Source organism: Brassica rapa, chromosome A07 (genome assembly GCF_000309985.2).
Source record: "Brassica rapa cultivar Chiifu-401-42 chromosome A07, CAAS_Brap_v3.01, whole genome shotgun sequence".
Classification (NCBI taxonomy): Eukaryota; Viridiplantae; Streptophyta; class Magnoliopsida; order Brassicales; family Brassicaceae; genus Brassica; species Brassica rapa.
The window spans coordinates 26,347,290-26,361,743 of NC_024801.2; the positions used below are offsets into that span (position 1 = coordinate 26,347,290).

Consider the following 14,454-nt stretch of genomic DNA (forward strand, 5'->3'; position numbering starts at 1 on the left):
TATATTTTATGATCATTTGTAACTTATTATACCAAAAAAATAATCTATTGATCACAAAATTTTCAGAGTGGGAACATTCAAATTTCTAATAATATATAGACATTTTGAAAAATTCAAAATATAACATATAAGAAAAAATATAAATGTTTTTATTATATATTTAATGTGATTTTTTAATATCTTTCAATAATATAAAATTAAAAAAAAACTAAGATACCAAAATTGTTATCAAATATTTATTATTCATAATAATTAATTTTCATATATGCGTGAATCATATTAGGTAATTTCGTAGCTTCTAATTAAAGAAAGTGCAAAAAAAAATTTGGTAGATTATTTATCAATTCGATAGTTAGTTTAATAAAAAATATAATGTAAGTTAAGATGGTCCAACCTATTTTTCTAAGAATAGTATATTTTATATAGTCATTTATTAAATGAGGATATATAATCATACAGTTCTATGATCATTCATATCATTTTATAACTGAATATTTAAATCATCGATAATAAAATTTTCAATGTGAAATCTTTAATAAGTTTATAATTTATAAATGTTTTTGAAAATTCATTGAAAGTTTTAATATTAAAATATTTATGTAATCTTATGGTATATAGTATAATCTATATATATATATATGTGTTTTAAAATCATGTGTATATTCTTATAATATTAAATAAAAGTTCATATTAATACAATTTTATGATCATTTGTAACTTATTATGACAAAAAAATAATCTATTGATCACAAAATTTTCAGAGTGGGGATCTTCAAATTTCTAATAATTTATAGACGTTTTGAAAAATTCAAAATATAACATATAAGAAAAAATATAAATTTTTTTATTATATATTTAATGTGATTTTTAAATATCTTTTAATACTATAAAATTTAAAAAAAGAACTAAGATACAAAAATTGTTATCAAATATTTATTATTCATAATAATTAATTTTCACATATACGTTAATCAGATTAGGTAATTTCGTAGCTTTTATTTAAGGAAAATGCAAAACATTTTTTGGTACGTTATTTATCAATTCGATAGTTAGTTTTATAAAAAGTGTAATATAAGTTAAGATTGACTAACATATTTTTCTAAAAATAGTATATTTTGTATAGTTATTTATTAAATAAGAATTTATAATCATACGGTTCTATGATCATTCATATCGTTTTATAACAAAATATTTAAATCATCGATAACAAAATTTTCAATCTGAAATCTTTAATAAGTTTATAATTTATAAATGTTCTTGAAAATTCATTGAAAATTTTAATATTAAAATATTTATGTAATCTTATGGTATATAGTGTTTAATCTATACATATATATTTATTTTATTATTAAATGATATTTTTTACTCATATGGTTTTAAAATCATGTGTATCTTCTTATAATAAAAATGTTAAACCATTGATCATTAATTTTTAACATAATAATTTTAATAGTTTTAGTCATTTATTGTCGTTTTTAAAAATTCAAAATATAACATATACGAAAAAATCTAAATTTTATTTTTATAGCAAATTTGATTGTTTAATTTATTTTAATAATATAAAATTAAACAAAAAATGATGGAGGAGATATAAATTGTTATCAAATCTTTATTATTAAAATCATTAATTGTCATATATATATTAGTCATTTATGGTAATTCCGTAAGTTTTATTTAAGGAAAGAAAATAGCATATCATATCATTATATCATATAGTTTGACCAACTTATGTATCTAACAACATATAAAAATCGAATGTGGACCTACTTATTTTTCAATTGAATGTAATTGACTAACTAATTGAATGCCACCTATGCATTGGGACCTCTTTTAATTAATACAAAATTAAGGTTACATCTTTTCAAATGTTCCTCAATTAATATATAGGGGATATGTTACGTATTCACCTTCCGGACATAGTCTCGTACGGTTCAACTACATTATTTAAAGTTCAGGCAGATATAAACCACTGAAAAGACCAAAAGGTCCAACTAAGTAGGCACAAAAGAACCAAGAAAAAATATCAAGCCTTCTTCTTTTTGGATTTGAGCATGACCATTCCAATGAATACGGAAAGAAGAGAGAGGAGAGTTACGCCAGCGAAGACAGGTACGAGGATGGCATAGTCTTGAGGCAAAAAGTACTTGTGGATGAAGTGATCACTATCTACAAATGGCTGTTGCAAAGGAAAATTTTAACACGTGAGCTTCTTCCTCGTAATATCCAAAACATTCGTTGACAATTGGTAGATCAAAATACAATACAACGTCTTTATAAGGACAACTTGGAGGATGAGATATTCACTTACCAGGATGATGACCCAGAAAGTATAGTACGTGAATATGGATAAGCTGATCGAAGATAATAGAAGCCCAACTGCTCGATCCGCTAGCTCCATTTGTCACGTTCAAAACCTGTCAGAAAGATTCAAGAAGCATAAGCCTTGGAAAAAAAAACAGTTTGACGAAAATTCTAACTGTGAACGCCGTGGAAACCATTTCACCTAGCAGTTGCCACAAGCACAGCTAATGCCACGGTTCTAAACTCTGAGGGTATTCAAACTGTGCAACTAACTGTACACAGCCGAAGGACAATAATAACCGGACCTTAGATTTTTCTAGACGTCAGATACACAGAGCTTAACAAACATCTCTAAAACGAGTCAGAGTTGACCTAGGAAGATATCAGCAACGAGTCGTGTAGTGGAGAGAAAGTAATCATCTCCACGCTCCAAAGTCAATAGCTTGAAGTGATATTTGACCTAAGTAGAGGTCTTTGAGGTGTTGCTTACAGAGCCCTATTCTCCTTCCATTTAAGCTAGAAGGAATGCAAACAGAAAATCCAGTTCTCCAACCAGGAAACTTCTGTCTTTCCATTGCATGTAGAGTATAAACAGCAGGTGCAGCCATAGAGCAGCCAGATACAAAGCAATTGCAAGGCCTTGATTCGCTCACTATTCGAGCTAAAGACAACAAACACAAACCACTATTGAAAATGCCGTACGTTAGATGTTCATCCCTGTCAAACGCCGGAGAATCTAGTTTCTCATGTTGTATCTCCTGTTCTATATCTTCAGCAGAGGGTATCGTGCTCAGTTCTTCATCAAGGCGTCTCTCTATTTCATTTTCGTGTATTCGATATTTCGACGCCAAAGTCCGGATGCATGACTTTCTGACCTGATTGTCGATAAGAGCTTTCATCTCATCAAAATTACTACAGCCTCCATACCATATCACCCATCGCCGGACAAGTCCCGAGAACCAATCAATTATTTGGGCAGTGTCTTGCAATATAAGCATAGAGTTCGTACGAGCATAACCCTCAGAAGTTACTAATCCATAGCGAAAAAGACGCCTTCTTATAGCATTGGTAGGAGCAAGAACATCACCAAAGAAAACAGGTTTATCATGAGAGTCTGGACACGGTAAAAGCGCTTCTACTTTAGCTGTCTCTGAAGAAACATATGCCGCAGCAGAAGTTTGGAACTTGTTATACGCGTCTCTTAGCTCTTGAGGAATTGTAGGTTCAACAATATGCTTGGACAGGATAAACTCCTCGCTTCTATCCGTGGAGGTTCTCAGCACGTCCTCCATCCATATCCTAAGCAAGACCTTATACCAATGATCTGTTTCCATGCCTGCCTTTCTGTGGCAAGATATCTGGCTCAAGGTAGAGTTACTATCCGCCAAGCCTCTGATCTCTGACTCCTTGACCTTCTTCAACCCGTGTCCTAACCATTTCTTTCCAATTCTAACTGTTCCCAAGGTCCACGCCTCTTCTTTCTGCAATGCAAAGAGCCTAACCTTCTCCTTTAACTTGTGAACAGCTTTTACAGCGGGACTCTCCCTCACGTTTTTCCTCACCAACGTACCCAAAACACGAATCCCCTTGGCCGTTTCACATGGTGACGGGTCTATTTCATCTGTGACGTCCAAATGCAGTGAGTTCCGTAAGAAATCTACAGCTTCAGATCTGATATCAACCGCAACTTTCTCGGGTCCAGACACAGAGAAAAATATCTCATCCATAAATCTGCAACAATAAACTCTAACAGCAACGTCCTTCTCCGTACAACTTTTCAAATCTTCCTCTCCGGCCTTCCTCCTGAACCAGGACCGAAGCTTTGAGCCTAAGCCATCGTCAACACTCTGTGAATCACGATCAAGAGCCTCATGCCTCATTGAGATCCTATAAAACTCATGATCAAACCGATCAAGATACACGTTCATCAACACACGTGACAACACCCCTTCTTGTGGAAGACCATGGCCCTTGGGAAACCCTCCAAACTCCAGATTAAGCACCCGGGCTTCAAACATAGAACGCAGCAAGACGCTTAAGCTACAATCTTCTACCTTTTCCTCCATCACAGAGAGCAAGCTCTCGAAAACAGAATCATCCACTTTTTTGTTCAAGCTCAAAGTGAAACACCAATCAGAACGAGACACACTGTTGCTGATATACTTCAACGCGGAGCCACGTCCCCTTCCACTTCGACAACTATGCGAAATCTTCGAAAAGTAAGGACTGAAAACGACTTCCAAGACTATTCTAATAGCTTCTTGAACAACTTTCAAAGCTAAACTAGGCATAACAAGAACCTCCTTCGTTTTATCTCTAGCCACAAGCGAAAACGTATTGGAAGCAACATCAAACACACCGCTAGATAACTCTTCCGCCATAGAATCAAACGCAAACGCAACTTTGCCATCTGATTCTGTGACGGGAACATTGGAGTTAAGTCTGATACAATCATAAGCGTCGCGAAGAGTCTCGGGCCTAGCGATCACTGTCTTCAAGAGATCATTAAACTTGCCGTTAGTGTACTGCTCTTTGACTCTTTTCTTTAAACGGAGCTCGAGAGATCGTTTTAGCTCCATACGGCTTCTAGGTTTGGGATCATCAACGCGAGGAGAAGATTCCTCTACGAGAGATGCTAATTCCCCAGCTAGTGAGAATATTCCGGTTTGCTTACTATCCGGAGGAGGAGGTTTCGAGTGTGTGGATCGTGCGGGGATCCACAGGCGCCGCGAAATGAGGGTTTCGAGATTGAAACGACGCAACGATTGCAAAACTAGGTTTCGGTTCCTAAACATGAGGTACATTTCGATTCTCAAATCTAAGACTATGCGATTGACTAAACCGGAACAATCAGGTTCAACAATCTCACGGTTTAACTTTGATGTACATTTGAGATCGAGGCAGAAGATGGAAGGGAACTTACGTTTAGAGACGAATGCGCGGCGACAGAGATAGATAGAGAGAGGAAGCGGCGCGCGGCGAAACACTGGAGATGGAGAAGAGAGTATTGCGGGAAGAGTGAGGAAAAGGAAGGACTATTTGTTAAATAATATAAAATATTTTGTTTTGTTTTTCGAAATTACATTATGAGTCCTTTAATTGCAGAATGTTCCTTGTTTTGGACATATGTTTTCGAAATTACATTAGTGACCATCTTGCACTTATGATTTGCCATCAATTACTCATCTTTCGTTCTTACGAAAATTATTTTAAAGGTAGTGTATGTATATGTGGTGTTAACATTTGAGACAAATTTTCATTTGCCATGAAAGTACAATAATAATATTTTGATTATCAATTAAAAGGACTGATCAGGTGTCCAAGATTATTGTTTATCAATTTCCCCCTGTCAACTGACAATCTATACTATACTAAAAGGGAGATATAAACCCCTCTTAGAGTGTCCACATCAGCATATATAATCATCCAATCAGAGAGCCCGAAGTTGCCACGTCATCTCATTTATTTTTTCGTAAAAAATGAAAAAAAAATGCAAAGGACAGGATCGAACCCGGGTTAGTATGACATAAATATAGAGCATATACCGCTAAGCCATTGAAACTTTCTTGAACACATATACAAGAATCACTTAGAGTGTCCACATCAGCATATATAATCATCCAATCAGAGAGCCCGAAGTTGCCACGTCATCTCATTTATTTTTTCGTAAAAAATGAAAAAAAAAATGCAAAGGACAGGATCGAACCCGGGTTAGTATGACATAAATATAGAACATATACCGCTAAGCCATTGAAACTTTCTTGAACACATATACAAGAATCACTAAATATGTAATCACAAACTCTTATGTACATTTACAATAATATGGATTCAACTTTCAAGACTTCGATATTTTGTTTTGTAAAAAAAATAAGAAAGTGACTAAGCTAATATATTTTTTGAAAGTGTGAGAACATTGACAAATATGAAAAAGCATAGATTTTTGTTTTCGTGACAAAGTTAAGACTTTTGTAAAAGTAAGTTTACATAAGCTTGCTTTCCCCGATTCTATATACACAAGATTCTATATACACAAATAAATATAATATAACAACATAAGCTTGCTTTTCCCGATTCATATGAAAACTTTTTAAGTTATCCACCAAAGCAAATTAATTAAATCAATCAAATTGTTAGAATACAACAAATTAATATATAATTTTATTTTAAATTAAATTATTTAAAAGTGTATTTTCATTAAAAATAAAATAATAAAAAGTAAAACTGATTTGATGGTAATTTTTATGACATATATATATATATATTATGTGAAAGAAATATAAGCTTAATATGGAAAAAAATCTTAAATACAAAAAATCCTAAAATTAACAAAAAAAACTAATAAAAATTAAACTATGATATCAATTGAAAGCTTCTTAGACAATATTAATAAAATATTTAAACGATAATTAGACAAATTTAATTTTTTTTGCCAGCCAAAAGTGTATTATTAATTAGCATCAGTTATTTCAAGATGTTTAAGAAAGGATGGACTTAAATGATATATGAACTATGAATAGTAGTACTTTGTAAAGCTGACTTAGATAACACATCTGCACATCATTTCCAATCCTTTTTGATGCCTAAATTCAATTTCTTCAGAGCAGTTATTCCACAAAAAGATCGTATGAGATATTGTTTTGATATTCAGATTTGTTTCTTGAATGTTAAGAAGATTGATAACTGTAAAAATGTCTCCTTCGAATATTATATGTCTATAACCGAATCTCCAACATGAGACAACTTTGTTTAAAAAGTAAATAATTTTATTTTTCTTATATTATATAATAAATATATATTATTTACTGATAATAAAAATATAATTATTCATCTATCACAAATATCTATGCAAATATGTGAATCAAGTACTACAATCAAACAACATAATGATTTCCACAAAGAAAATTTAAAAAATATATTTATGTTATGTAGTCTTATTTTATATTCTTTAAATAATGTAATACAATATTATACATTATTTTTTTAGAATTGAGAAATACATATATATCAGTTAGACAAATTAAGCAATAATTAGACAATTTTGACTCTTTTTTTGCCAGCCAAAAGTTTATTATTAATTAGCATCAGTTATTTCAAGATGTTTAAGAAAATATGGACAAAAAATAGGATGGACATAAATGATATATGAATTATGAATAGTACTTTGTAAAACTGACTTAGATAACACATATGCACATCCATTTTCAGTCCTTTTTGATGCCTAAATTCAATTTCTTCAGAGCAGTTATTCCACAAAGAGATCGTATGAGATATTGTTTTGATATTCAGATTTGTTTCTTGACTGTTAAGAAGATTGATAACTGTAAAATGTCTCATTTGAATATAATATGTCTATAACCGAGTCCCTACATCAGACAAGTTTGTTTTAAAAGAATATAATTTTATTTTTCTTATATTATATAATAAATATATATTATTTACTGATAATAAAAATATAGTTATTCATCTATCACAAATAACTATGCAAATATGTGAATCAAGTACAACAATCAAACAACATAATGATTTCCACAAAGAAAATTTAAAAAATATATTTATGTTATGTAGTCTTATTTTATATTCTTTAAATAATGTAATACAGTATTATACATTATATTTTTTTAGAATTGAGAAATACATATAATATCTTATCCGCGCGTAGCGCGGTTAAAAAATCTAGTTTCTACTAATATTAGATGCTTTGCTTCATGCGTTGGTTATATATTCCCCCACCCATACAAAAAACAAAAATATAAGACTATGAACCTATATACCGAACTTCACACTTTCTTTATGCTGAATATCAAAACCAACCCAAAATTGCAAGAATCCAAAACCCTGGTTTACTCTGATTATGATATGAAAAACAGTTGGACTAGACTCGGGTGGATATTTTACTACCAACCTCAACATCTCTAGTTGTGGATCCAATGCAATTAATTTATAATGGTCATAAGGCATAAGGTGATTATGATATTGTTGAATTTGACCAATGGAAACAGCAAATGGGTACGCAAGGAAAAAACCTGAACGCACGAAGCGATGTCGCTTTCGAAGTGGCACTTCTTTTAGATCCTCTAGCAATATTTTGTTTTGGCATGAACAATGTTGGCTCATTACCATTCACACCTCGTTAGTGTTTATTGTGGACCAAGTTTTTATCCAGAATTTTCCTTGTTTTTTCCCTTACAACTGGTGGAAATCCAAAACTTTAAAATTGGTACCACTTTGATTTTTTCAGAGTTTTATATGATTTTCTTGGAAGAGTCTAACAACTTGCATATTTGAAAGAGAAATAAGCGGTTTTGAAACATATGTGACCGTTTATAATGGTGCACTATCCTAGCTAGTATGATCAGTTGAGAACATAAATGTATATTAAGTCATGAATATCATTGTTATTATTATTGATATTTTGGATGACCCAAGTTAAGCATTGTGCTGGAGATCCAGGATACAAATATCGACTTAAACCACTCGACTAACATGATCTCAAGCCCTATTTTTCTAAAGTACATGTGATTGTTATAGAGTTGTAGATGTGGACATATGGTCATACATTACAATAATAATATAGCTTTAATTTTTTTCTCTTTGTGGAAGAGAATAGTTGCCTTTGAATTTTCTAATTCAAATATTTTTTTCAATGGTCTGTCACGAAGTGTGTTTATACTATTCAGTTAATCGAGTACTTAAGACTAATCAATGTAAGATAATACACGTGTTTGACTGGTCACGGGGGAAAATATTAAAGATACGTATTTCTATATCAATAGTACAGACAAATAAAAGGAATAAGATATGAGATTTGATCATTAATAATATGCTAAAAACATTGGTCAAAGGACTAACTAAGTCAATGAGTGCCGTCCAGATGAGTTACATGAGTCCCACCATACCGTAATCTTGTAAATCTGTTTAAGAATAAATTATCTTCAATCAGAAAAAATATCTTAATTCTGAAAATTTCAAAGCGGTACCGAGTTATGCTCTTTTGTATACACTACACGTTTGTTATATAAAAAGCGAATACTTCTTTCAGATATGTATCTCTTGTATAAATCATACCAACAATAATCTGTAACGTTATTTAGATTTACATTATGCGTATTATTTTCTGTTAATTGTTTTTTTTTAAATTAACTTACCAACTCTTACACGAAGTCAAAATCTTCAGAACTGGTCAACTTAGATGTCTCAGCTGCTCACCTAAATTTAATTTCATGAAGTTTCAACCAAACCGCATGATTAAAAATTCAAAAAAAAAAACTCAAATTTTGATATATTTACGTCCGAGCCATTAAATTCCATAGTCTTACACAATATTTGTAATTATTATTTTTGGCTTAAATTGAGACTAAAGCTGTATTTATTGCATCCCCATTAATATAGTATTTGAAGTTTTGAATATAGGTATTGTTACCAATTGTATAGATATCCAATTGAACTTTTTCTTTTCAAAATTTGAAAAGTTCATTTGAAAGTTGCTAAAATAAGTTTTCACCTTTTATAAAACATTGAAATATTAATATAGTGAAAAAGAAATTTATGTTGAAATATCAGAAATAATGATGGTCTTAGTCATATGACACTATTTAATCAAGATAACATTTTTACTCTAATAATTTCAAATATTAAAAGAATTTGTTATTTGTTTCGAAAGAAAAAATTTGAAAGACTGGTAGCGTAATAAATACGTTATTTTGGTCAAAAAATAAACATAAAAATGATGATTCAATTCAACCTTTTGTGTTTTAATTTCGTGAGGGGAGGAGAAAAGGAAAGGAAAAGTCTAATAAATAGAGAAGAAGAAGGAGAATAAACCTTGGGGCAAATAAATGTGTGTTCAAAGTTTTTGAGTTGGTTGGTCTTACGTGCGGGCGGGTCTGTTTTTTCAACTTCCCCTTTCCTCTTTCTCTATAATCCCTTCTTCCATGAATTTTCCATGAAAATCATCTTCTTCCTTAGTAATTTCCACACCTTGTCGAAGAAGAAGACGACGACTCCAACAATAAAGAGCAAGAAGAAAAAGAAAAAGTAGTTGAAGACGGTGACGCGTATGATTATGGCCGAAGATGATTCTCAGTCACTTTGCTTGGTTTATTTCTTACTCTTCGTTTTGATCACAGGTGATGATTCTCTGCATCCTCTGTGTTCGTTGAGAGTTTTTTTTTGGAATAGACTGTGTTCTCAGGTGACAAAAAAGAAAAGAAGCTGTGCTCTCTGCTTGAGTTGCTTTGGTGGTTACTTTAACGGGGTTACGGTTTGAATTTGACGTTCTAAGGGTTTCACCTTGTTTTATAGATTATTGTTGTTTGTTTACTTGAAAGTAGGCTTGAGCATTTGTAACTAGCTGAGATCTGAACTCGAATCGAAAAAATCTGAATTTGCATTTGATCCGATCTAGTAAAATACCAAAATAGATTATGTAGTGCTGTATTTCGGATTATGGATATTATCTAAACCTGATCATCCAAAGTGCAGAAATAATATTTCAGTTTCATATTTATTTTGATATGATATTTTTTTTCAAAAATGGGAATATGATTTTTTGTGGTGAAATTATATATTTTCTATCTTTATTCATGTGTTGATTTTTCTTACATGGCAGCCATATCAGTGGCGGGAGATTCTCTTGACAGTGATAGAGAAGTGTTACTAAGCCTCAAAACTTACCTTGAATCCTGTAACCCAACGAACCGAGGAGTGTACACTGAATGGAAAACAGAGAAGCAAGATGTGTGTAATCAATGGCCTGGAATCTCATGTATGCCACAGGGAAGTAGAGTCACAGGCATCAACCTAAGCGACTCCACCATCTCAGGTGCTCTGTTCACCAACTTCTCCGCCTTAACGCAGCTCACTTACCTCGATTTATCAAAGAACACGATCGAAGGATCAATACCAGACGACCTTAGCCGTTGTCAAAACCTAAAGCATCTCAATCTTTCTCACAACATCCTCGACGGGGAGCTCAGCATATCAGGACTAGCAAATCTCGAGGTTCTTGATCTGTCAGTGAATAGAATCGCTGGTGATGTCCACTCCACTTTCCCGACGCTATGCAACCGTTTGGTCGTTGCGAATCTTTCGACCAATAACTTCACTGGCAGGATGGACGACATATTCGATGGTTGTCCGCATCTAAAGTACGTCGACTTCAGTTCCAACAGCTTCAGGGGAGAGATATGGCCTAGTTTTGGGAGGTTGGTCCAGTTCTCGGTTTCCGAGAATCATCATCTCTCCGGGAAGATCACACCTACAATGTTCAGAGGGAACTGCACTCTCCAAGTGTTGGATTTGTCTGACAACGAGTTTGTCGGTGAGTTTCCGGGACAAGTCTCGAATTGTCAGAGCCTGGAGGTATTGAGTCTGTGGGGAAACAACTTCACTGGGAAGGTTCCAGCTCAGATAGGCTCTATATCCTCTCTCAGAGGCTTGTACTTAGGGAATAATAAATTCTCTCGAGACATACCTGAAACTCTACTGAACTTGACCAACTTGATCTTTCTAGACTTGAGTAGAAACAGCTTTGGAGGAGATGTACAAGAAATATTCGGGAGGTTTACTCAAGTGAAGTATCTAGTCTTGCATGAGAACTCATACGTCGGAGGCATAAACTCTTCTAAAATCCTCACGTTACCTAATCTTTCAAGGCTAGATCTTAGCAAAAACAGCTTCTCTGGCCAGTTACCTCCCGAGATCTCGCGGATGCAGAGTTTGAAGTTCTTGATTCTTGCTTATAACAACTTCAGCGGCGATATACCGAAAGAGTATGGTAACATGCCGAATCTTCAAGCGCTTGATCTCTCTTTCAACAAGCTGACCGGTTCGATACCAGCTTCGTTCGGGAAACTGACGTCTCTTCTGTGGCTTATGCTTGCGAACAACTCTTTATCAGGAGAAATCCCTCGAGAGATTGGAAACTGCTCTAGCCTTCTGTGGTTTAACGCCGCGAATAATCAGTTATCTGGTGGATTACACCCTGAGCTGACTCTAATGGGTAGCAATCCTTCTCCGACTTTCGAAGTGAACAAGCGAAACACCGACAACATAATCGCTGGCTCAGGTGAATGCTTGGCGATGCGGAGATGGATTCCTGCTGAGTTCCCTCCTTTCAACTTTGTATACGCAATACTTACTAAGAAGAGTTGCAGAAGCTTATGGGACCATGTGCTCAAAGGGTATGGGCTATTTCCTGTGTGCTCTCCTGGCTCAACGGTCCGCACGCTCGATATCTCTGCTTACCTTCAGCTCAGTGGGAACAAACTAACCGGCGAGGTTCCTGCGAATATCTCTCGGATGAAGAAGCTGAGTATGCTTCATTTGGGGTTCAACGAGTTCCACGGGCAGCTTCCCAAGGAGATTGGGAAGTTGCCTCTCGCGTTTCTCAACCTGACGAGAAACAACTTCTCGGGACAGATCCCTGAGGAGATAGAGAATCTCAAGTGTCTGCAGAATCTTGACCTGTCTTACAACAACTTCTCAGGAAACTTTCCGACCAGTTTGAACAACTTGTCTGAGCTGAGTAAGTTCAACATCTCTTACAACCCTTTTATTACCGGTGTCATACCATCCACGGGACAGCTCACAACCTTTGAGAAAGAATCATTCCTTGGGAATCCCTTACTCCAGTTTCCAAGCTTCTTCAACCAATCAGGTAACAACAACAACAAGACGAGGACTCAGATTACATACCAAAAGCTAGGACACAGGCCGGGAACTATCCTCGTGGTTTGCATCTCCTCCGCTCTCGCATTGGTCTTCATCGCTTGTGTGGTGGTTATAAGCATCATCCTCATGGTTGTCAAAAGTTCAAGACAATCCGAAACAGATCTCTTGGACGGTTCCAAAATCAGACACGACAGCTCCGGGGGATCGTCCCCCTGGCTGTCGGGAAAAATCAAAGTCATCCGGTTAGATAAATCCACGTTCACATACACCGACATTCTCAAAGCCACCAGTAACTTCTCCGAGGAGAGAGTAGTGGGTAAAGGAGGATACGGGACGGTTTACAGAGGCGTGTTGCCCGACGGGAGAGAAGTCGCGGTCAAGAAGCTGCAGAGAGAAGGCACGGAAGCGGAGAAAGAGTTCAGAGCCGAGATGGAAGTTCTAAGCGCCAATGCGTATGGTGACTGGGCGCATCCTAACCTTGTGAAGCTGTACGGATGGTGCCTGGATGAGTCGGAGAAGATCTTGGTGCATGAGTACATGGGTGGCGGGAGCTTGGAGGAGCTTATAACAGACAAAACAAAGCTAACGTGGAAGAAACGGATTGATATAGCTAAAGACGTGGCGCGTGCGTTGGTGTTTTTGCACCACGAGTGTTACCCTTCGATTGTTCACAGAGACGTGAAGGCGAGTAACGTTCTCTTGGACAAGCACGGGAACGCGAGGGTCACGGACTTTGGACTAGCGAGGCTTTTGAACGTTGGGGATAGCCACGTGAGCACTGTGATCGCGGGGACTATAGGGTATGTAGCTCCTGAGTATGGACAGACTTGGCAGGCTACTACCAGAGGAGATGTTTACAGCTACGGGGTTTTGATAATGGAGCTCGCGACGGGGAGAAGAGCGGTTGATGGAGGTGAAGAGTGTTTGGTTGAATGGGCTAAACGGGTGATGATGGCTGGTAACGTGACGGTTAAAGGGTCGCCGTTTACTCTCTCCGGGACAAAGCCAGGGTACGGTGCTGAGGAGATGACTGAGCTGCTGAAAGTCGGTGTGAAGTGTACTGCGGATCAGCCTCAGGCAAGACCGAACATGAAAGAGGTTTTGTCTATGTTGGTTAAGATATCTGGTAAAGCTGAGCTGTTCAATGGCTTGTCTTCACCACCACAAGTTTACATAGAAATGTAAAATCTTTTTTTCTTCTTACAGATTCATACACAACAGCTTAGTTTTCATTCTTTTTGATTCTTGCAACACAACTACACAAGATAGTTTTGTTTGTTATGTACAGAGACACATATTGAAATAAAAGATCTTCTCTTCTCTTCTCTCTTGTCTCAATTGAGTGTAACAACTTTAGCTCTCATGTTTCTTACAAGTCAGGAAACACAACGGTACAATGAGTTAGGCTAAGATCTTTAGCCGTGACTTGTGTCCCACGACCTCCTTATTGGTTTCCCACTGCCAAAATTGGTTTATTTT

The 14,454-nt window shown here is 35.2% G+C and overlaps 3 protein-coding genes across 6 annotated transcripts; 1 reads left to right on the plus strand and 2 right to left on the minus strand.

Moving 5' to 3' along the window:
* Window positions 1-1,814: 1,814 nt before the first annotated feature.
* LOC103831906 (nuclear intron maturase 4, mitochondrial) lies at window positions 1,815-5,225 on the minus strand. Of its 2 annotated transcripts, none has more exons than XM_033275586.1 (3): window positions 2,674-5,225; window positions 2,309-2,414; window positions 1,815-2,176 (listed from the first exon to the last, which is right to left on the minus strand). In XM_033275586.1, exon 1 carries the CDS (start codon window positions 5,103-5,105, stop codon window positions 2,718-2,720), a length of 2,388 nt encoding a protein of 795 aa, XP_033131477.1. In that variant the 5' UTR covers window positions 5,106-5,225; the 3' UTR covers window positions 1,815-2,176; window positions 2,309-2,414; window positions 2,674-2,717. The 2 variants fall into 2 exon arrangements, with proteins under 2 accessions (XP_033131477.1, XP_033131476.1); XM_033275585.1 differs by having other exon boundaries at window positions 2,504-5,225.
* On the minus strand, window positions 1,815-5,322 carry LOC117125614 (dolichol-phosphate mannose synthase subunit 2). Of its 3 annotated transcripts, none has more exons than XM_009107846.3 (3): window positions 5,225-5,322; window positions 2,309-2,414; window positions 1,815-2,176 (listed from the first exon to the last, which is right to left on the minus strand). In XM_009107846.3, exons 2-3 carry the CDS (start codon window positions 2,396-2,398, stop codon window positions 2,024-2,026), a joined length of 243 nt encoding a protein of 80 aa, XP_009106094.1. In that variant the 5' UTR covers window positions 2,399-2,414; window positions 5,225-5,322; the 3' UTR covers window positions 1,815-2,023. The 3 variants fall into 3 exon arrangements, with proteins under 3 accessions (XP_009106094.1, XP_009106095.1, XP_009106097.1); XM_009107847.3 differs by lacking the exon at window positions 5,225-5,322 and adding an exon at window positions 2,674-2,891; XM_009107849.3 differs by lacking the exon at window positions 5,225-5,322 and adding an exon at window positions 2,504-2,753.
* A 2,646-nt stretch (window positions 5,323-7,968) lies between these two features.
* Window positions 7,969-14,309, plus strand: LOC103831907 (probable LRR receptor-like serine/threonine-protein kinase At1g74360). Its single transcript, XM_009107850.3, has 2 exons — window positions 7,969-10,430; window positions 10,913-14,309. Exons 1-2 carry the CDS (start codon window positions 10,361-10,363, stop codon window positions 14,158-14,160), a joined length of 3,318 nt encoding a protein of 1,105 aa, XP_009106098.1. The 5' UTR covers window positions 7,969-10,360; the 3' UTR covers window positions 14,161-14,309.
* Window positions 14,310-14,454: the final 145 nt, after the last annotated feature.

Coding starts and splice junctions, on each gene's coding strand:
- LOC117125614 (XM_009107846.3), bottom strand. CDS start 2,398: ATGGAGCTAGCGGATCGAGCAGTTGGGCTTCTATTATCTTCGATCAGC. Junction 2,177..2,308: donor CTTTCTGGGTCATCATCCTG/GTAAGTGAATAT, acceptor CCTTTGCAACAG/CCATTTGTAGATAGTGATCA.
- LOC103831906 (XM_033275586.1), bottom strand. CDS start 5,105: ATGTACCTCATGTTTAGGAACCGAAACCTAGTTTTGCAATCGTTGCGT.
- LOC103831907 (XM_009107850.3), top strand. CDS start 10,361: ATGATTATGGCCGAAGATGATTCTCAGTCACTTTGCTTGGTTTATTTC. Junction 10,431..10,912: donor ACTCTTCGTTTTGATCACAG/GTGATGATTCTC, acceptor CTTACATGGCAG/CCATATCAGTGGCGGGAGAT.